General features: G+C 43.8%; 1 protein-coding gene across 5 annotated transcripts in view; it reads left to right on the top strand.

Moving 5' to 3' along the window:
* Positions 1–20,716, top strand: part of KYNU (kynureninase) — a 94,409-nt gene extending 73,693 nt beyond the window's left edge. For 4 of the 5 annotated variants that reach the window (XM_075609465.1, XM_075609464.1, XM_075609468.1 and 1 more), the window contains 5 exons: positions 812–885; positions 3,407–3,459; positions 5,887–5,972; positions 18,646–18,876; positions 20,248–20,716. In XM_075609465.1, coding sequence (XP_075465580.1) covers positions 812–885; positions 3,407–3,459; positions 5,887–5,972; positions 18,646–18,876; positions 20,248–20,373 — 570 coding nt within the window. In that variant the 3' untranslated portion in view covers positions 20,374–20,716. The remainder of the gene's footprint in view (positions 1–811; positions 886–3,406; positions 3,460–5,886; positions 5,973–18,645; positions 18,877–20,247) is intronic. The other variant, XM_075609469.1, reaches the window with a different exon arrangement.
* Positions 20,717–24,353: the final 3,637 nt, after the last annotated feature.

The raw sequence follows: 24,353 nt of genomic DNA, 5'->3' as shown, positions 1-24,353 counted from the left end.
ATGCCACTGATAAAAACAACATGGGGCAGAATCAAAGAGACTGTAAAAGGAGGAAATGATAAATAAGAAATGAATTGAGAGTTGTGGGCAATTGGACGAGTTAGAGAGATGGTCTAGGATTGTATACATTATTTTAGTGATCAGAGGCTGAAACTGTATAATAGCTACATATACCTGGTAGAGACAATGACTGTCCTGTTTAGCAGTTTATATTAAGATGAGGGGGGTAGAATATGACTCTTTATAGTATCACAGTGAATTCTGGTTCGTATCAGATGGGCAGAACTGTGTTCACATTTTTACAAATCAGATGCTTGCATACAGTATTTTCCTTACATATTCTGCCATTTTTCTCTTCTTTATAACTAAAATCAAGTAGTTTTACCCTCACAGGTGTTCTTTTTCCTTGTGTCAAATGTTTCCTCAAATTCTTTGTCTGTCCCTTTACAGCAGATGTGGCCAACTCCAGTCCTCAAAGGCCACCAACAGGCCAGGTTTAAAGGATATCTCTGCTTCAGCACAGGTGACTGAGCCACGGATTGCGCCACCTGTGCTGAAGCAGGGAAATCTTTAGAACCTGACCTGTTGATGACCCTTGCGGACTTGAGTTGGCCACCCCCTGCTCTACCATATAACAAAAGAGGGAGCAACTAGAGATAACAAAACTTCTCCAATATTTCAGTTTACCATGTTCACAAACTCACTGTAAGAACCTGGCCCTAGTTAGGACTCCATCTTTAAATATTCCAGAACATCAGTCCATGTATTTGGAAAATAGTCCTGAGTGTTACTATTTATTTTGGCTCCACAGTACTTGAATTCTGGAGCTGGCGGCTTAGCTGGAGCCTTCATTCATGAAAAGCATTCCCGCTCCATCAAACCTTCGTATGTATGCACATCTGACCATATGAAATGACTACAAACTGTGACTAAATTTAAGATGGTATATAATAGATTCAGTGAAGAAAATGTGATCGGCAGTTTTAGAGTCTGGCAGGCGATAGTGATTGGTAATATGGTGTATCCAAGAAAATATGTTTCTTTTTGTAGAGAATGTGACATCATTAATTTGATCCAGGGATGCAATTCATTTTATAAAGGAATGTTGTGCCCTAAAAGAGGCGGAAGGTCAGGGATCCAAATATTATTATTAATTACATACATTTAGCCTGAAATACTAATAATTTCCTTAGAACACAGAATTACTGACCAATAAAGCACAGCTTAGACCTTCAATTCCTCCAGACAGGGCATTATTGGCAAGCAATGCCCTGTTTGAGGGATTATTACCTAATTTTTACCACTTGTGCACTTTTTTATTCTGCATACATTTACAAATAAAAATATATATTTTAGCAGATTTAAGTGACATTTTAAATTCCTTGATACAATAGTGGCAAACAATGGTATGTGTATCCCTTAGTCAATTAACAACATAAATGTTTGTCAGCATTTCCACCAGCATAAAGAAAATACTATAAATAATTACTTGAGACAAAGAAGAACGTTTATCTTTATATTTTTAACAAATAAAGTTGCACATTTGAAGAATGGCAGAAAGTAGACAAAATATAGCAACATTTAGAGAATGATTTTAAATGTCAATTTTAGTTTAACCTTTAGAGTGCTGAGGCCGGCTGGCACTAGAGCACCGGAACTACGCATCATGTGACCGCTTCTGGAGCGATCACATGAAGCAATTGGCGCCCGGGTGCAGGAAACCGAAGTGAAGGCTGAAGCGGTCAGCCTGATCTGCCCCATGAAAACGAGCAGGCGCGCATGACATATCAGGGACGTCATAAGGGCAGTGTAAAGGTTAATTAACTGAATGGAGAAAATCTCGAACGTTATCCCAGGCCGCTGTGTGTACGCCCAGAAAACAAAATCAGCTCTTTTGTAGAGCTCCTGAGAATTCAATAAGAGGAGATTCAACCAGAAAAACGAGCTGAAGTCTTAATGGGTTACCCAGTCTACATTCATGTAACTCAGCAGTAACATACTGTACAGCTCCATTACTTTTTACAACGGTTTCATGCAAATTAATGAAATCTGAGTCTGTATTTTATTTGTTACTCTGTATTTTGTTTTACTGAATACATTCATAAAAAATATGAATTGTTTTTTTAAAATAGCCCAGGTTCCAGAACCGTTTAGAATTCTTTAACATTTTTGTTTTCTCTTGCACCTTGCTAATAGGCAGCATTCTGTGAGTTTATGCACCTGTCTTATTCCTGCGCTGGTAAAGTAATACAATATACAGTATGTTTAAATTTTTTAAAGAATCATAATATATATTTACACTCCACCACAACCATTTCTCCAAATAAGGAAGGTTTTCTAAAATTAAGTTAAGTCAATTACGTATTGCCCAAAGACGACATACTGTACTATTTCTGGCTTGAAGATTAGGTACTAATTGTTTAGCCCAGGGGCCTCAAACTCAATCTTGAAGGGCAACCAACCGACCAGCTTTTATGGATATCCCTGCTTCAGCACAGGTGGCTCAGTCAATGAATGAGTCACAAATTGAGCCACCTGTGCTGAAGCAGGGATATCCATAAAGCCTGGCCAGTTGGTGGCCCTTGGGGACTGAGTTTGAGACCCCTGATTTAGCCTGCCAAACACTTATTTTGAGACATTTTCACCCGAGCTGCTTCAGTTTCAATGCATTCACAGTAGAGGTATTTTCCACATGTGTATTAATGTGTATGTGTATTAAATAATGTGTATTAATATGTGTATTATTCCAGTTCTTGAATTCATGGGGATTTTGGAGTAAATTATTAGGGGGCAGATCCACAAAAGGGGCGCAAAACTTTAGAACATCTTTAAACGCATCCAAATAAATGGGAGTAAATGCGTGCTAAACCTGTGCAACCTTTTGAAGACGTGGACCTTAATTGTTCTAAAAACATACCTGGATTGCCTGGAAACTTGCAATTTTACACAGTTGCCAATTAAGAAAAAATCATTATCAAACCTTTTATTTGACTGATATGTCTAAAAGGTGATTATTTCCTTTATTGCACGATTTGTTGTTATTTATAGTGCAAACAAATAAAATAACAATATGTGTATATATTGAATATCACTGATGCTTGGATGATTTATTTTGGAAACCTTAACAAAATCCTGGAATAGATGCCCACACCTCTTGTCTCGTACAAAGAGTTTCTGTTCCTCTGATCAACCTTCCGTAGCTTAATCATGGTTCCTATATTTTTCTATAGTATATGTTTGAAAAAGTAAAAGTGCATTTTGCAATACCGTTGTTGAAATGTTGTCAAACCATTGAAACATTTTTCTAAGTTCTAAATAATATTTCTTAACGTGTTTGGCTGGAATTAGCTGGCTGTAATACTGATGCCATTTTATATATGTATTTATGTCCTGCTTTTATTTTTAGGTTGCTGGGATGGTGGGGACATGAGTTCAAAACTAGATTCTGCATGGAGAACAGTAAGTTTTTGTTTATAGTTGAAACATCTATCATAAGTGTACAATGTGATGATTGATGTCTGTGGGTGGGTTTACTGGCTGTGTATCTTAATACAGACTGCGCTCAAAGCTGTGACATGCAGCAAGCTTAAGCTAATAGGGGACCATGTTAAATGGTTTTAAAGCAAAAGGTGGCACTGTGTGCTCATTTGCATGTCATTTCCCAGAATCCCTTGCTGCAGTGGAAGTGCTTTGTGCTTTGTGCTGGGTGATAATGGTGAAAGGCAGGGTTGCAGACCTGTCTAAGACATGCAAATGAGCATAAAGTAATATTTCCATTTGGTATAGATATATATTTATACACACACATATATATTTATACACACACATATATATATATATATATATATATATATATATATATATATATATATATATATATATATATATATATATATAGTTATACGTTACCGTTCCAAGGATTGGTAAACAAGAGACAGCACTCAATGTTGAAAATCAAAGTGTATTAGTGAAAGCAAAAATACATCCAGAAACCCAACGTTTCGGTCCTACAGAATGGGACCTTCCTCATTCTGTAGGACCGAAACGTTGGGTTTCTGGATGTATTTTTGCTTTCACTAATACACTTTGATTTTCAACATTGAGTGCTGTCTCTTGTTTACCAATCCTTGGAACGGTAACGTATAACTACATTCTCTATATGGGACGTGCACCTGTGGCTTACCAGCACCTATTGGAGTGCCAACTGCCTTATCTGACTATATATATATATATATATACATATATATATATATATATATATATATATATATATATATATATACATATATATATATATACACATACACATACACATACACATACACACACACACAATACTGGTCTGTGGCTAACAAAATGCTTTTATTTGTGCGAGCTTTCGAGATACACTGATCTCTTCTTCCGGCAGTGTTACAATGGATAAAGCTTACATTTTAAGTTGTGGTGGGTGAAAAAGGCAACAAAAAAACTCCACCATATACCTCTGCACAAATCCAATAAAGAATATCACTTGTGAGCACATTCACATGTCTTAGACAGGTCTGCACCCCTGCCTTTCAACCATTATTACCTAGCATACAGTGCTCCCACTGCAGCAAGGGATTGGGGAAATGACATGCAAATGAGCACACAATGTGTCACCTTTTGCCTGGAATATCCATACACATGGAGCCATTTAAGCAGATGCATCGTTGTTCACACAGCTTTTAAGCACAGCATGGGACTACCAAAGCAAGTCAAACCCCTCACAGACGTTTCAACCTTGATGGGTATCATCAGTGTGAGGTTGGTTTATACTTGCTTTGCAATATTTCTAGGCTGGGTAGGTTCACCATTCATTTTAAGTTATGGTGGGTGAAAAAGGCAACAAAAACCCTCCAGCGTTAGCATATACTGTAGCCAATAATGAATATCACTTGTGAGCACATTCACATGTCTTAGACAGGTCTGCACCCCTGCCTTTCAACTATTATCAACTAGCATACAGTGCTCCCACTGCAGCAAGGGATTCTGGGAAATGACAGATGAGCACACACTGTGTCACCTTTTGCCTGCAATATCCATACACATGGAGCCCATTTAAGCAGATGCATTGCAAAGCAAGTATAAACCAACCTCACACTGATGATACCCATCAAGGTTGAAACATGTCTGTGAGTGGTTTGACTTGCTTTGCTAGTCCCATGCTGTGTTTAAAAGCTGTGTGAACGGCAATGCATCTGCTTAAATATCTCATTTCTCCTTGCGATATGACCGACCCACCGCTATTTTAATTTCTTCACAAACAAACAAATAAAGAATTAAAACTTCATGAAAAGTCCTGAGTGGCAGTATCTTCTTCAATATACAACTGCTGAACACCAAAGCAGTAAAGAAAATATTGTGAGTGCCCTGTACACACACATACACACTGAATGTCTTTATATTACATATGGGCACAAATGTTTAGAATAAAAAAATTCACTATAATTAAAAAAAATAGAAATAAATCCAAAGTCAAAACAAAAAAAGAAATTGTGTTTTGGCAAAACCAAAATACTGAACATGACTTAGAGAATCCAAACCATGTGCAAAGAGCATCACCATAATAAAGAAAACAAATTGCATGGAAAGCAAAATGATTTTTTAGAAAACTGGAGCTGTATGCTTTCATTAGTATTACACCGTGTTTGAGTCTGGGAGACACTCACAAAGTACTCACATGTATTGACATTTTCAGGTGGCATTATTTCTTCAAAGTAAAGAAAATAAACATCATTATCATAAATTGTTTGGGGGTACACGGGAGAAAACTGACACATTTCTAAACATTGTATAGATACTAACTGTTGTATATGCAAATAAACTGTGTAGACTCATGTTTTGTTCATTTTCACTTCCACACAGAATTGAAATTAAGCCCAGGAATTGATGGTTTTCGGCTATCAAATCCTCCTATTCTATTGGTCTGTTCGCTGCATGCCAGTTTAGAGGTAATGTAAATAATCGATAAACCTACCAGTTATTATATATTGTTATATTATGTAACAGAATTATTAACATGCTCTTGGTCATATAATTCACAGTTCAAACCTGTTATTGCTAGAACCATTCATTTTATAATATACAGCAGGGGTGCGCTAACTTTTGCTCCAGCGCCCCCTTGCCTCTTCTCCCCCGAGGTTCGCGCCCCCCCACCCCTTTGTTCAGTGCGGCGTCAAATGACACGCGGGGTCATGTGACATCACATCACGTGACGCATGGCCCTATGACAATGCATGTGATGTCACGCCGCATGACCCCGCATTGCCATGGAGAGGCTTCCAGACGCCGGCTGAAGCAAGATAAGTTGATGTTCCAGAGGCCTCATGCGATCCCCCGGCATTTAATTGTAATGCCTTGGGGAAGAACGCATGGCATCTGCAACCGCCTGCGCCCCCCCCCCCAGAAAAATCTCCCGGCCCCCCAGTTTGCGCACCCCTGATATACAGCATATTCATGGATAAAAGGAAAAGTGCTGAAATTGTATTTATATTAAAACTGATTCACAAAACAATAAACAGTCTTTATTTACGTATATGTAAATGTATGTATGTATGTATGTATGTATGTGCATATGTATGTATTTATCTATCAAACTAATGGTACATTTTTTTGTTGAATGGTGTTTGTTCATTTATTGGTTTGAGAAATTGATAATATACAGTATTTGACCATTGTTTAATGTCATGGAACAAGAACTGCACTTCTGTTTCACCCTTTCCCCCTTTTCTTGCAGCTCTGCTTGTCAGCTTCTCAGTGCCAGCTGCATGTGTTTGGCTCTGGGCACAAACACAGTGCCTGTGTGATAGATACAGTGCCATTTCCTCTCTCCCAGCAGCTTGCTGTATTAGAAATGCAACATTATTGCTACATGTTGTAGCTTCCCCAGACACTCCTGTGAGTTGCCATAGCAGCCCCAGCTTTTCTCTCAAATGTGCTAGTCTGCTTTTTCCCCCTCTGCTCTGCCCACAGATGGTCTGTCCCCAGACTATCTTACTACCCAGCATACATTGGCACTTCCTTTCCACCATTCCTCTGGACTAGTGAGTACCTTGCTGTAACCCCTGTATGGTACTGCAAGATTATCTTTTCACCTCCCTTTACTACTAAGCACACACAGAGATATTTAGACCTACACCTCTACACAAGAGACTGTTTTTCCCTGCTTTCTCCAAATAAAGTAAGAAAAGAAACAGACATTGTCGTGCTTGGAAAAGAGGGCCGAGTTGACACTATCTGAGCTAAGTCATCTTACATGTGACCCTCTGGCTTCCAGAATAGTGAAAAGATAATCGTGTGCCATACAGACACTTACAGGAGCTGCTACTCCAGACTCCATGATAATACAGAGCAATCTCTGCAGACTGAGGAAGCACCAAGTAGCTCAAACTGCACACAGCCTGCAGCCTTAACAGACAAGCAGCAGCTTACACTGCACAGCAACCTTGCTACAAACAGTGCTTCTTACACAAAACCTAATTGCCTTTCTCTGTCTGAGTTCACCCTCTGCACAGCCCCATAGTGAGGATCCACCATCTCACCTACCCCTGCGCACGTCCCCACGGCCAGCGCCATCAAGGGCCACGCCACCGGACACCCGCCAGGACACGGGTCAGAGCCACCGGACACCTGTGAGTACAGCTACCCCTACGCTGCACGCTGCAGGACACCGCTCGGCATCATCTGAGACAGACGCCCATCGCTGACAAGGTAAAAGACCGCACGCCACACGCACTGGCAAAAGGCCTACACACACCTACAGCATGGCAGAACTCAGAGCCTCACCAGACATCACGCAGGAAAGCGATCACTCAGACACAGAGACCGCTGCGCAACTGCAACAGGCACAGGCAGGCGCAAGGCCCAAACGGGCAGTCACACTGACACAAAAGGCCCGCGAAAAATACGAGACTGACGTTGAAGCGCACCGCGCTAAATTAGAGTTGGCCTGGGAAACAACCACACTGGGAATACGCAATGTTACTAATGTTGGCAACTATGAGCAACAGCTCGAGCAGGCAATAACGCAATTAAGGACTGATCACTCGCGTTATCAAGAGCTGTCAGAGGCATACATTACTTAACTGACCAGGGCCAACACCAGCGAAAGCCTGCAAGAAAGAGACTTACAGAGTAACATTGACCTGGCACGAGACAGCCGCGTGCGTACCACTATCACGGAGGCTCAGAGTAGGAGAAAAGACATTTTGCTGGAAACAGCATCACAGCGCTCCAGCGCATCCAGACACTCATCAAGGTCAGCAAGATCAGCGCAATCTCACGTGTCTAGCGCAAGCGCAAACGCCACCAAGGCGCGAGCCACCGCAGAAGCCGCACGTGCCAGGGCCGAATATAGTCGGAGAGAGGCAGCCGTAAGGGCAGAAAAAGCGCGCATAGAAGAGGAGGAGCAGGTCGCCGCCGCCGCCTCCGCTGCCCATGCCGCCGCCGCTGCTGCCGCCGCCGCTGCCAATGCCACCGCCGCTGCTACCACCGCCGCTGCCAATACGCGTAGAAAGGCCGAATTAGACGCGGATCTAGAGGCTCTAAGCAAAGAAGAGGACGCCGCTGCCGCTATAGCCCAAGCCGAAGTCCTAGAAGCAGCCGCGCAACAGGATGGCGGGGAGCAACCGTACAGGCGGATTGCCTCAGAGGATCCGGTCCAACGCACTGAAGACTACGTAAGGAGCCTCTTCAGTGTAAACACCAGCGCACCATCTCAACACGGAGGGAGTGACACCACAGACACCGAAGACTTGCTAGATCCGCGAGGAGAAGACGCTGCTCCGTCAATGGCACATGCTGCCTGGGATAGCCACAGCCGCAACAGTGATCCGCACGCCAGCGCGCACACGGATGCACTACAATGGGCTCGCCATCCAGGTACACCCACACGGGGAAACACAGCCCCTCACACCGACCAGCAGTCATCACGCGTCCACGCCAAGGAAGAAGCTACCGCACGGACCCTCCCAGCAACTACCTCAGAACGGGACAAACACGCCGACGCCTCAGGCCTGACAGACATAGCCAAGTATATGATCCGGCGCGACCTGGTGCAAGCAGGGCTCATCTGCTTTGACGACCGCCCTGAGAACTACCGGACGTGGAAGTTCACGTTCAAAGACGCAATCAACAGCTTGGACTTCTCAGCGAGGGAAGAGCTCAACCTGCTATTCAAGTTCCTGGGGAACGAATCCAGAGAGTACGCGAATAGACTGCGAGCAGAAAACGCGCACCAACCCCAAGTAGGTCTTGACCTAGTGTGGGAAAGGCTAGAAGAGTCCTATGGCAGCCCCGAAGCAGTCGAGGATTCGCTCTTCAAAAGAGTCGACAGCTTCCCCAAGATCACAACTAAAGACTACTCGAACTTACGAGATCTGGGAGACCTGCTGCAAGAACTGGAGTTCGCAAGGAAAGACCATTCCTTAATAGGTCTCAACGTCCTAGACTCAGCTCGTGGAGTGAGACCCATCCTGGAGAAGCTACTCTTCAACCTCCAAGAAAAATGGATCTCACAAGGCTCCAAATACAAAAGGGAGAAGCAAGTCATCTACCCCCCATTCTCAGTTTTCTTGAGCTTCATTCGTGAAGCAGCAAGGACGAGGAACGACCCCAGTTTCATCTTGGGTGCTGAAACCACATACAGTGCAAGCAGCCTAAGGAACGAGAGACCAGCGACGAGATATGGTAACACCCAAACACCCATCTCGGCCCGCAGGACGGACGTGCCTCCCACGACCCAAACTACTTCCGATCAGTCGGTCGCCGGAGACAAGGAACCAAGGGACCCAAACAAGGAATGTCCCATACACAAGAAGCCACACCCACTCAACAAGTGCTTTGGGTTCAGGATGAAGTCCATAGAGGAACGCAAGAGGTTACTTGGAGAATTCAGAGTTTGCTTCAGGTGCTGCGGTTCCACGACTCACCTAGCCAGGGACTGTAAAGAAGAAATCAAATGCACAGTGTGCGAAAGTGACAAGCACGTGACAGCGTTACACCCAGAGGCGCTGACACTCCACCAACTGAAGAACCCATCCTCCGTAGCGGAGCATGGCGGGGAGGAAGGAGAAGGAGAGTCAACATCCGTCACATCTCAGCGCACTGAGGTTTGCGGAAAAGAAGGTGACAAAATGTCCTGCTCCAAAATATGCCTTGTCGCAGTGCACCCCCAGGGGCAACCTGAGAAGGCTATTCGGATGTACGCAATCCTCGACGACCAGAGCAACCGATCGCTGGTCAGGTCAGAGTTTTTCGACATGTTTAACATACAAGACGGTGCTTCTCCTTACACTCTCAGAATGTGCGCAGGGCGAATGGAGACCACAGGGAGAAGAGTGAATGGCTACACCATATGCTCAATAGACGGCAAAGTGAACATGCCCCTTCCCTCACTCATCGAGTGCAACCACATGGCCACAAACAGGGACGAGATTCCCACACCAGACGTGGCACTCCATTACCCCCACCTCAAAGGAATAGCCAACCACATCCGGCCGGTAGAACAAGGCGCCAAGATCCTGCTGCTGCTAGGTAGGGACATCATGAGGGTACATAAAGTCCGTAAACAGCATAACGGACCCCACAACGCGCCATACGCCCAAAGACTTGACCTAGGATGGGTGATAGTGGGCAACTCGTGCACCAACAAAGAGCACGGGCAAGACTACGTTGATGCCCGCAGAACGGTAGTAACAGAATGTGGACACACATCTCTCTCTGAACCATGTCTTGGCCATCTCCAAGTGACCGAAGGGCCAAGCGAAGAGAAAAGACAAGGTCATACCCCTGAGATCAACAAAAACATCCTCACATCGGGGGGATGTAACAATGGCCTGGGATGCTCAGCAGTCCAGACAGCTAAGGATGATGAGTCGATTCCACCGAAGGAAGAAAGTAACCTCCCAAAGGTGACCGACAAAGGGATCGTCCAAAAGACAATAAACAATCAAACGGTCCTCTCGCGAGCAATGGCACGACTAAGACGTACAGTTGTTCCTCTCCATAGAGTATCAAGCGACAAAGCAGCCAGCTGCCACGGCTGGCATAGCCGCCAAAGATTGCGCCCTACAGGTGAAGCTACAGTGTCAAAAAGACTGTCCTCTCACACGTCTAAAAAGAGACAGCACAGAGACATTTCATAAAGGGATTTACTAGGGCAAAAGAGACTGTTCTTCGTTACGTCCAGGGAGACAATAACCTCCCGATGGCAGTCAACAAAGAGACACAAAAGCGTTTCACCAAACTACGTGGAGATGTTCTCGTGCAAGAGAAATGCACCGATGACCTACAGTGCACAGCGTTCCAGACAACAAGGGACGAAAAACAAACACCATTGAGGGAAGATAGAGGATTCCCGAGGTTAACAGTCAAGGAGCTCATTAAAGACGGACCCGGCAGCTGGGTGAACCCGCCACCATTCCGTTCACCAAAAAGACGCCTCCTGAACAATAGAGAACCTGCCATCTCTAGGCTCACTTCGCTCCACCGCAACCCACAAAAGGAGCCGGAGACCAAAAGCAACTTTGTGGCCTCCATCCAGAAGAGACTCCTTACCAGCCATGCAAAGCCAGCACCCCTAATGAAGGAAGGTGAAGAATGCCGGTACCTCCAATCATCTGGGGCCTACCACCCTCAGGAACCCGATCAAATCCGGGTAGTGTTCAACCCTAGCGCTCAGCTCCAGGGAGTCTCCCCGAACGACGCCCTCCTCACTGGACCAGACTTGACGATCAGTCTTCCAGGGACATTAATCCGCTTCCGCAAGGAACCAAAAGCCATCTCCTCCCGCCAAACACCAGGTGATAGGATGACAAACTACCATAACTGGCACATCCACGAGGTGGTACACTCTGTAGAGAAAACTACAGAGTCAAAGGGACTGTTCTCTCACAAAGTTGAAAGGAAACAGTGCCAGAGACTTTCACAGAAAGACATTGTGGTGAAACCAGCAAACCTGGAGCGGTTCATCCACCCAACATCCCTTGCTAAAAGACTTTGTCAAGGGATTTCAACGCCAGTGGTACCGGCCGGTATCACCTCGTTATGTGGACATGAACTTTGCATTATTATGTTGTTATGTTTGTTTGCATTGCACATATGTTCCACATATTCAAATTATATAGTGGTATCTCCAGATACCAGACGGGGAGTGTCATGGAACAAGAACTGCACTTCTGTTTCACCCCCCCCCTTTTCTTGCAGCTCTGCTTGTCAGCTTCTCAGTGCCAGCTGCATGTGTTTGGCTCTGGGCACAAACACAGTGCCTGTGTGATAGATACAGTGCCATTTCCTCTCTCCCAGCAGCTTGCTGTATTAGAAATGCAACATTATTGCTACATGTTGTAGCTTCCCCAGACACTCCTGTGAGTTGCCATAGCAGCCCCAGCTTTTCTCTCAAATGGGCTAATCTGCTTTCTCCCCCTCTGCTCTGCCAGCAGATGGTCTGTCCCCAGACTATCTTACTACCCAGCATACATTGGCACTTCCTTTCCACCATTCCTCTGGACTAGTGAGTACCTTGCTGTAACCCCTGTATGGTACTGCAAGATTATCTTTTCACCTCCCTTTACTACTAAGCACACACAGAGATATTTAGACCTACACCTCTACACAAGAGACTGTTTCCCCCTGCTTTCTCCAAATAAAGTAAGAAAAGAAACAGACCTTGTCGTGCTTGGAAAAGAGGGCAGAGTTGACACTATCTGAGCTAAGTTATGTTACACGTGACCCTCTGGCTTCCAGAATATTTAAAGCAGAAAAATATGGGCAAATTCATTTGGGAAAAAAATGATTAGTAATGTGTTACTAATATCTATAAATTAGAGAATTTATAGGCAAATCAATAAAAAAAAAACAGGCATGCATATATAAATTTATCACGTTTTCCACTCAATTTAAATGTATGGAAGAACACATGGAATTGTTAATGTACAAAAGTAGCAAACCTTACTGTCTCTGGTGCCACTGCCACTCGCGGTCATGGCACCAGGGGATGTGTCACGCCTGTATGCCCGCAGACCTGGCTAGACCCCAGTACCGAGGTGGGAACGGTATGATACCACACACCCACAGCAGTGGGAGCAAGTCCGGAGTGTGGTATAGCGTTGCTGGGCCTGTAGAAAGAGTTGTTAGAGTATACTTGCAACACTTGGGATTGTCCGAAAGAATAGTCGTGTCCGTGTGCCAGATTCAGGAGTCCAGAGGTTAACGTAGTAGAAGGCGTAGCAGTGTTCACAGGGATCCCAGAGAGCAGAGTAGTCCAGGACTAGCAGGGGTCAAAACCAGGGAGATCCAAGATAACACAGGAGCGGGATACAGGGAGTACACGGAGAGAGCAAAGCATAGGTCAGGTACACACAGGGAAACAGGAACAATGCCGAGCGGGGAAAAAGTGGACAGACAGGGATTATAAAGGAGGAGTTACCAATGGGAGAGAGGGGAGGAGTAGAGAGAGAAGTGGGAGATGACAAGGATTGGACAGGAAGAGAAGAGGAGGAGACAGAAGGGGCGGACAGGGGAAAGGCCTGAAGGGATTGGGAGGCAGAGACCTGGGAAACAGGACAAGAGGAACCTGTGCGTGTGCCCTCTGTAAGGTGGGAGTGCGCGTGCACTGGTTGCAACACAGCGAGGGATCGCATGGAGCAAGGGAAGACCGCAGGGGGCGGACGGAGCTCAGCGAAGGGGAACATGCGCGTGACCTGAGATGCGAAATGCCCTAATAAATATAGTGAAAATAAATCTTAAAAGCGGAGTGCAAAAAAATATATATTTATACTTCCCATGCTTGTTGCTACAGAAAATGTTATCTCCACCTTTCTCCTGTTGGAAGAAATCTCTTAATAGATTGCTCGTGCGTGTGTGTGTGTGTGTGTACCTGGACCTACTGATTAAATAGGAGAGAAAGGGGGAGCTTAAATTAAAGAGGAGGGGTCACAAGCATCCCAACATTGCTTCCAATTTTAAGTGCTGCCCGTTTTGTTTTGTCACATGGCAAAGCCAGGTCCTTCCTGTTTGCTAAATTTAATTTCAGAAATAAAATAACTGATCTGTATTCTATTAAGCTCTATGCTACCTATACATTAGGATTTAATTCAAATAGTTGGTCGTCATTCATTTTAATGTGCTCTTGCTGACTTGCACTCCCCAACTGAGAACATATACTGAGGTCCAAAGGAAATCTCGAAAATAAACGAAGAAAGTTTATTCCAGAAGCACGCAATTTCAAAATGCATTTGGAGTGCTGTCATTTATTACTTTCCTGAGCACTGATTGTTTGTACAATTTTCTACATAGCAACTTAATGCTTCATCTGTAACAATAGAAGCTGTTAAACCGAATCCTAAAAGCTTTTTGCATGACTTTTAGCTGCTAAATTAAGCAAATATGACCTGGGAATCCAAGTACAGATAGACTATACCACCCCAGGGGCTCATTTAGGTAAAGTACCTCACTGTATAGGCTCTATAAAAATCATATTTTTTTTTTCACTTCCGTTCATTATGGTGAGGCTACAGGGTTTTTCATTTATGAACTTATGTCACTGCAGTAGCTACAGTACTATGGGCCTCTGTCATTAAACCCACGGCAGGGAGTCTTAGACAATGAGAGTTAAGAGCTCAGTGATTTTCCATTTTATGTCTGACTTTACCCTTTTTGGCACGAGGAGTTAGGTTTTCCGAATGCTAATTGCTACTGTAGAAGCACTGGAAAACCGAACTAACCATTGGCAGCTAAATCCCAGCTCCCGGTGCAATCAAGAAAATGCATCCTATTTGGAAGCTAAAAATGAAAATGTCCAAGTATTTAGATTGCAATGGGGTAATCTCTACTTTGTAGGCTTTGTATATTTGCAAATACTTTTTCTATCAATGCACTTGTATGCTCCAATCATGAATAGCATTAATAACATCACAAATGTAAGTTGAACACTCTAAAAAAAAAATGAAGAAAACAGAATAATTGCATTTCATTTCCATTTTTTCATACAGAGTACATATGTTGTGAGATTTTTACTAGGGTTTTTTGAGACATAGGAATAGGAGCAGATATTCTTTGTTTTAATAACTGCGTAATATTTCATATTAGTTTAGACTTTCTTCTGCATTCTCCTCAATTAAGTATGAAAAAAACCTTGCTAACCCTTGACTAAAGTAGTATATATTTCACATTCTGTGCCATTTGTTATGGTTCTTTTGCAGTTAGGCTATCCAAATGTACATAATTATTAAACATATGAAACAAGTATTAATTACTATAATCGTAAAGAAAGTACTGCAAGCATTAGTGGGGGGTTTTTTTTCACTATCTTCGTTACAACACCATTATATATTGCTACTGTATGCTAAGTAAGGGTGACCAGACATCCTGGTTTCAGCCGGAACAGTCCTGGTTGTGTCCCGGCTTTTTAAGTTACTGTCCCGGTGTCCTGCCAATCTTTGGAATATCCCGGTTTTGAGCAGAGAGAGGAACAGCTGCAGCGCAATGTCTTCTCTGGCCATTAGGTGGTACTGTGCTGCTCACGCAACTCCTCCTCTCTCTGCCTGCAGTGTGCTGTGTAAATGATAAGGGAGTGTGTGTGTGGGCATGTAAGTAAGTGTGTGTGTCTAGGTATGTATCTGGGTAGCTTGATAAGTGTGTGTCTAGTGTGTGTGTGTGTATATATATATATATATATATATATATATATATATATACAGGTAAACCCCGTTATAACGCACCCCATTATACCGCGAAACGGTTATAACGTGGTTTTCACGTGGCTCCCGTTTAAAAAAAAAAAATTAAATTTAAAAAACATTTTTTTTTGCACACTGCACACACTGCACACACTCCCAGCACTCACTGCACACACTCTACACTGCACACACTGCACATACTCTACACTGCACACACTCTACACTGCACACACTCTACACTGCACACACTCTACACTGCACACACTCTACACTGCACACACTGCACACACTCTACACTGCTCACACTACACACACTCTACACTGCACACTGCTCACAGCACACTGCACACACTCCCAGCACACACTCTCACTGCACACACTCTACACTGCACACATTGCACACACTCTACACTGCACACTGCTCACAGCACACTTCACACACTCCCAGCACTCACTCTCACTGCACACACTCTCACTGCACACACTCTCACTGCACACACTCTCACTGCACACACTCTCACTGCACACATTCTGCTCACAGCACCCTGCACACACTCCCAGCACTCACTGCACCCTGCACACACTCCCAGCACACACTCTCACTGCACACACTCTACACTGCACACACTGCACACACTCTACACTGCACACTGCTCACAGCACACTTCACACACTCCCAGCACTCACTCTCACTGCACAAACTCTCACTGCACACACTCTCACTGCACACACTCTCACTGCACACACTCTCACTGCACACACTCTACACTGCACACACTGCACATACTCTACACTGCACACACTGCACACATTCTGCACTGCACACACACACTCCCACTGCATGCACACACTCCCACTGCATGCACACACTCCCACTGCACGCACACACTCCCACTGCACACTGCACACACTCCCACTGCACACTGCACACACTCCCACTGCACACTGCACACACTCCCACTGCACACTGCACACACTCCCACTGCACACTGCACACACTCCCACTGCACACTTCACACACTCCCACTGCACACTGCACACTCTCCCACTGCACACTGCACGCACTCCCATTGCACACTGCACGCACTCTCACTGCACACTGCTCACAGCACACACTGCTCACAGCACACTCTCACAGCACACAACTCTCACAGCACACAGCTCTCACAGCACTCAGCTCTCACAATACACTCACATGTCAGCAGCCCACCCCCCCTCACATGTCAGCAGCCCACCCCCCCACCAGCCCGTTTTTCACACCCACCCCCCACCAGCCCGTTTTTCACACCCATCCCCCACCCCCCACCAGCCCGTTTTTCACACCCACCCCCCACCCCCCACCAGCCCGTTTTTCACACCCACCTCCCACCCCCCACCAGCCCGTTTTTCACACCCACCCCCCACCAGCCCGTTTTTTACCCCCACCCCCCGTTTTTCACACACACACACACACACACACACACACACACACACACACACACACACACACACACACACACACACACACACACACACACACACACACACACACACACACACACACACACCCTGCCCCCGGCATGCTCTGACCTCCCCGGCAGCCTGCTATGGAAGAAAAAAAAACACACGGCTGCCGCATCCTCCTCATGCTGCTGAACCTGGGGGCTGGGAGGAAGAGGGAGGGGGCTGGGAGGGAGAGGGAGGGGGCTGGGAGGGAGAAGGAGGGAGGAGGGATGAATCGCCGCCATTTTTTTAAACTTTTTTTAAAAAATTTATTTAATTAACTGGCGCCAGGCCAGAGTTATCGCGGGCCGCACAGAGAGGCCAGACGGGCCGCATGCGGCCCGCATGTTGTACAGGCCTGGTGTAGGGCTTCCGGACACCTCTTCCTTCCTTCCCTCCTCATTCCCTCCCTCCCGATCAGGCGCGCGGCGGCCATTTTTAAAAAAAATTAGCGCGCCCCCGTTACTAACTCGGTGGTCTCGAGGTGGACCCAGAGGACCGCGCTATAATGGGGTTTACCTATATATATATATATATAATCACCACAATTATTAAGGTTATGGTGGATAAAAAAAGTGACAAAAACCCTCCACAGTAAAGCATAAAGCAACTGTAAATATTACTGTATGTTCATTTGCATGTCTTAGACAGGTCTGCAACCCTGTCTTTCCCCATTATCGCCCAGCATACAGCGCTTCCACTGCAGCAAGGGATTCTGGGAAATGACATGCAAATGAGCACTCAGTGCCACCTTTTGTCTCAAGCTCGTATTACACAAGCAGATCCTCAAGCCAAAGCATGCTGTTTTAAACACAGCTTTTAGACAGAGGCAGGGATGAGATGCAAAGCCATTAAACCCACTCACAGACATGTTTCAACATTGATGGGTATCATCAGTGTGAGGTTGGTTGTAATGGCTAAGCTGGTTTTGAGACTATAGACTAGGTAATCACGCGTGTGTGTGTGTGTGTGTGTGTGTGTGTGTGTGTGTGTGTGTGTGTGTGTAAGTAAGTTTGTGGGTAAGTGGGTGGGTAGTTAAGTGTATGTTAAGTATGCAAGCAAGTGCATGCACGTTGGGAGTGGCTGGGTGAGGGGATGGAGAGAACATAGAGGAAGAGAGGATGGGATGGGGAGGAGGGGAGAGTGTGATGGAGGGACAGAGGAGAAGGGGTGTGGAGCGGGGATGGAGAGAGAAATAAATCAATAATACAGCATAATTGTGGATGCTTTTAGACAAATACCATTATAACATTTATTTTTAAGTGATACCATTTGTTTTAGTAATCATTTTTTATTGTATCCCAGTTTTTACTTTGGAAATCTTGTCACCCTATGCTAAAAAGCACATCCTCTTTAAATTACATTTATATGCATGAATCCATAACATTTGCAAGCATGTTTATGTATGTATGTACAGTGTGTAAGTATGTATGATGTTTTATGTTAATTTCCATTTTTTATACAGGTTTTCAGTCAAACTAGCATGGAAGCCTTAAGAAAAAAGTCTATTCTACTGACGGGCTATTTGGAGTACTTAATAAAACATTACTACAGTGAAAATACAGCTGAACCCCAGAAACCATTTGCAAAAATAATAACGCCCTCTCACTTTGAGGAAAGGGGCTGCCAGCTCTCTGTGACTTTCTCTCTTCCGATAAAAGCAGTCTACGAAGAACTTAAAAAGAGAGGAGTGGTTGTGAGTAACATTTTGTCATATTCCAAGAAATGTGTGCAAATGAACAGTCACATTGAAGATATCCAATGTAAATGCATTAGTTATTCAATAATGCCTCATGTAATAAATACTAAATCCTCACATTGTGTCAGCATAGAGAAAAATGTGTTGACGACTGTTCCATTTTTGCTGCATGCAAGGACAGTTTCTTACATCTGATTTTTTAATTTTTTTATTTTTGACTGACGCCACTTCAGACACGGAGGATTTTGTGGGGGTGTAAAACGGAAATAGAATGTGCTAAGAGATGCAGCATATGATACATCTTATTATAATAGGTGAACTATGTCAGGGGTGCTCAACTCCAGTCCTAAAGCCCCCTGCATCAGGTGAGGGTTTCATGATATCCCAGCTTCAGCACAGGTGGCTTAATCAGAGGCTCAGTTGAAGACTGAGCCTCTGATTGAGCCACCTGTGCTGAAGCAGGGACTGATTGAGCTACCTGTGCTGCAATAGGGACTGATTGAGCCACCTATGCTGAAGCAGGGATATCCTGAAAACCTGACCTGTTTGGGAGAGCTTGAGGACCCCTGCACTATGTACTACTGTACTAACACTCCCCAATTTGCTGACTAAGGCAGACAGAGCAAAATTGGAGAAAAATGCCTTGATACATAAGGGTAGAATACAAATGGCTTTGCACTAAAATAGCCTTAATAAATAGATGATATCACTGTCTTTCACTGAGCATTTAAGTTAATAGGGAGAAATGCTTACTGACAAATTACATGTTGAAAATACAGCATTCTACTAATACTATCAATCCTGCTACTAATACTATCAATCCTGCAATGTTCCTTCTCTTTAGAAAAAGCATAACTCCTGTAACATTTTGTTGATTCAAGTTATGTGGCCCTCTGTACAATTCTGTAACAACCCTATTGAAGAGTCCTTCTTGCAGGCCTTTGTGTGCCTTACTGCTAAGCATGGCTTAATATAATGAAGACTACAGTAGGGCCATGCTTCTCGGTGTACCGAGAAGGGGGCCGCCATGTCTGCGCATGCGCTGAAGGAGGACGGCTGAGTTAGCGCATGTTTAGAAGCGGGATGGCCGAGTTCGTGCATGCACGGAACGGGGGAGCGGCCGAGTTCACGCTTGCGCAGAAGGGGGGACTGCAAGTCTGCGCCTGCTCAGAAGGGTAGGAGATGCCGAAAATCGCTGATTCAGCTTTCCGGCGATTTTGCTTCGCGGCGGCGCCGCCATGAAATGGAACCCGTCATATGAGCGGGGACCGTATAATGATTTTCTCTAGTAATCTCACATATTCATTCCTGAGATTTCCTTATAAAAATAAAATTATAGTTGTAAAAATATCTTTTATATCTTTGCAGTGCGACCTGCGAGGACAAAATGGCCTACGTATTGCACCTGTACCTCTCTACAACACCTTCCATGATGCATACAGATTTATTGCAATTCTGGGAGACGCAATCTCATCTCTCGAGAGAAGACCCTAACATCAAAGCACAGAAAGTAGAGCTGGGCGAACCACTCCAAACTGGTTTTCCGGAATTTCCCATTTAAAATCCGTTCGGCGGTGTAAAATCCGCCGCCAGATTGTTACAGTTTCAATCCACGCAGATTAATCCAAAACCGGCATTGGATATAATCCGCTGGTTTATTTTAACAATCCAATCCACGGAAAATCTGCACAAGATAAATCGCCATTTTTGAGACTGATCCACGGATTTAGGAACCAGCCGATCCGATGCGGATCCAAATCCGCAAAAAAAAAATTCTGTTGGTCAATGTGGATGTATAGCAACTGTGCAGATTCCTAATAAAAAATGTGTCTACCAATTTTTTGCACGTGTATTCTAGACGATGGTTGTACTTTTAATAATAGGTTTAGGATTCCACAGTAAGGTTTAACTTAAACTGTCAGCTCACGATACATACAGTTCCCAGATGTGAGTTATTGCTAATAATGTATATCAGGAATGTTATTTACTTAATACACTAGAGCATCTAAAACAAATATACTTTAACAGAGAGGGCAATGTGGTAGAGAAAATCAACACTTTACAGGACGTGAAAAAAAGCTTTCAGTTTCATTAGCCCATGTTAAAGTGGTGTCATTCTTCCGTGAGGCATTGCTCCCTTCATAATCAGGATATATGCTTACAATTGTGTTGTCTGAGCTAAGTACATTTTGTCATCTGTTGGACAGTAATGGTGACTGAAATAACTTACATTGGTTGCATTTAGATCAGGGGTAGCCAACTCCAGTTCTCAAGGGCCAGGTTTTAAGGATATCCCTGCTCCAGCACAGGTGGCTCAATCAGTGGCTCAGGCAACGCTACCTGTGCTGAAGCAGGGATATCCGGAGGACTGGAGTCTGATAGTCCTGATTTAGAATGTCTTGCATTTATTAGCAACAACAACAAAGTAAGTGGTTCAAACCAAGAAACAGGTCCAGTGGAATGATGCCAATGAGAACAACTATATTTCATTATTTTTCACACCTGAAGAAGAACCCTGTTGGGTTCAAAATCTTGTAACTAGTAACTGTTACAATTTTTTTTATCTCACTACTAGAGATGGGCTAATTTTGCGGGCAAATTTAGATTTTTTTTATTATTACCAATACACTCCGCGAATTCTTCAACCTGTGGACGGATTTGTAGAATCCAATACGAATCCGCCAACGGATTGCTGAATCAGCGGATTGGATTCTACAATTTCATCAATGGGTTATATCCAATGGCGTTTTTTTATTAATCCATGTGGATTAAAACCGACCAAATCCGTTTGCTGAGAAAATACGTGAAACGGATTTGTGTGGATTCACCCATCTCTGCTAGCTCCCTATTTTCCATTTATATTCCCCCCCCTCACCCTCCACACACATAATTTAAAGGACTAATGCAGGTACTATCCACCTTTGTCTATACATGACATCGAAATAGATGTATGGATATATTTCCTTAGTGCAATATTATCATAATCACAATTCCAGTATCTAGGAATTACATTGTAATGTATACTGAGCCACTGTGTAGAGCTCAGAAACGGAAGGAAATTATATTATCCTTGAAATAAATTATGTAATATCTATGGTAAAAGTATCCTGTCCACCAAATCAGAGGGGGAAAGCTCTTTTTTTTAAAATAAAGAGCAAAGTTATATATCACAAGCGAGTTGTTCTACATGGGGAAAAATACAATACTCACAATAAAATAACTAGAAAAGTGGAGTTCAAACTGCAATCTATTAGCCATAGCACATACAATAATTGCTTATGTGCCTTTTGTGGAGATACAGTATAAAGTATATGATAATAAATGTGTATCGAGAGTGATACACCAAAGAATCCCCTTTAGATAGGCGCACTGCAGACCTGAAAATAAAGACGGTCAGGGGTAGGATGTAGTGTGTATAAATAAAAAACTTTATTAAATATTTGTGTATAAATAAAAACTTTATTGAATATTAGTGTAATAATGTACACAAAACAGTATATAGTGCTGTACTATACACTGACTAATAATAGACTGCTGTAGGTCTATGTCAACCTCCGTCAAGCGTCTCACTGTGCTCCCATTAGTTCTGTCTCCCTTGAAGTGTGAAAATCTAGGCAGATGCTCTAAATGTCAATAATCTAGATGGGTTATTGTAACCCTATGACATATTGGTAGGTATAGGCTCTACCGAGACTAACAGAGAAGTTCACGCAGCACATCAACGTAATGTGCACACTGCGCATGCGTCATGTAAGTTAAAACAGTAGAGTCTGTTTATATGCGAGTTGCGCATGCGCCGGGGCAGTGCGTGAAGTAAATGTTTGGACGGCCCGTATAAGGTTGGTAACGGGTAAAGGGAGTACTGGGTGTCGAGGAAATGTTCAATAGTGATTACACATAGTGACACACAGAGCGTAGTGCCTATGGATCACTATAGATCGTAGTTTGATATGAACCCAGTATATATGCGTATTCTTTGTACATTGGTGCGTTCATGTGTCAAAGTTTGTGCTGTATCTGGTATAGTGTGCGTCTCAAACGGGCGTAGGTACGAGGATGCTGTGCACCTTTAGTAGCAGGAGTAGTGAAAAATAGTAAACGCAGGTCTGGGCTGCTTGGTAATATTTTCAACGGGGTTTTTTGGTGCCCATGTGACCGCAGAGCTGCTCACTCGTAAACTGCTGCAATTGAGAAAAATGGTATAGCACACGAGACCTAGGTAGTCAGAGCAGCTGTGTCTATACAGGGCTGCATGGAAAAAACATGCACGGTAGTATTTAAAGCAGGCAGGCTATTTTGATAGTGAATAGCAAGTGCTGCCCTGTAGCAGCACTAACACCTCTTTAAATGGGTGTATCAAATGAAAGTTAGACACAGGTCAGCGCACTAAAGGAGCTAGTAGAGATAGCTGGCGTGGTAAGGTATGAGGCCTTTTTGAGACCATTAAAGATATAAACCTCTTCGCACGCAAAATGCTCCTGCACAAATTCTTCAAGAGACGAGGAAGAAATGCGATACCTAATCTATATGAAGAATTTCTGCAAACCCAAGATAAAGAACATCTAGTCAACTTGATCAACCTCCTGGAAGATGGGGACAAAGATCCTGGAGATGGACCCCACACAACACTGAAACCTAAAAGCCGATTTACACCGCACCAGGACAGCTGCGCCAACATCTCTACATTCCTTAACTTGGTTACTAAGGATTTGGAATCCCTGAAAGAGACCAAGATACAGAGTAATTTGAACCAAGAAGAACAAAAGGCACTAAAAGAAATAAAAGATTTAAAGGAAATCACTATAAAGCCGGCCGACAAGGGAGGAAATTTAGTGATACAAAAAACAGAGGACTACAGAAGGGAAAACTTGAGATTGCTCAAGGATAAAAAATGCTACAGGACTCTCTCTGGTGACCCAACAGTACCATTTCAAAAAACTTTGGGCAATATATTACGTAAAGGTTTGGAGATGAAAGTTATATCAAAAAACGAACATGACTTCATGATGCAAAAAGACCCTACTATAGCAACTTTTTATACCATCCCTAAGGTCCATAAAAACATTAAAAAACCACCTGGACGACCTATAGTAGCGGGCATCGGCTCACTTACCGAACCTATCAGTATATATATAGACAAAGTACTCAGAGGATTTGTTACATCACTACCTTCCTTCGTCCAGGACACCAAGGATGTCCTTAACAGACTTGAAGGAATACAAGTCACGCAGGGTACTTTGCTGGTAAGCTTCGATGTGGAGTCACTGTATACCAGCATAAAACACGAGTTCGGTCTCATGGCGGTAGCATACTTTTTATCATCACGTAGCTGTGTATACACTGAACATAATGCCTTCATTGTCGAGCTTTTAGAGTTTGTATTGGAACACAATTACTTTTTATTTGATTCCAAATATTATTTACAAATCCAAGGAACAGCCATGGGTACAACATGTGCCCCCACCTACGCCAAT

Source organism: Ascaphus truei, chromosome 7, assembly GCF_040206685.1.
Source record: "Ascaphus truei isolate aAscTru1 chromosome 7, aAscTru1.hap1, whole genome shotgun sequence".
Classification (NCBI taxonomy): domain Eukaryota; kingdom Metazoa; phylum Chordata; class Amphibia; order Anura; family Ascaphidae; genus Ascaphus; species Ascaphus truei.
Note: the sequence above shows the minus strand (reverse complement) of the source record. Positions and strands in the feature narration are given on the sequence as shown.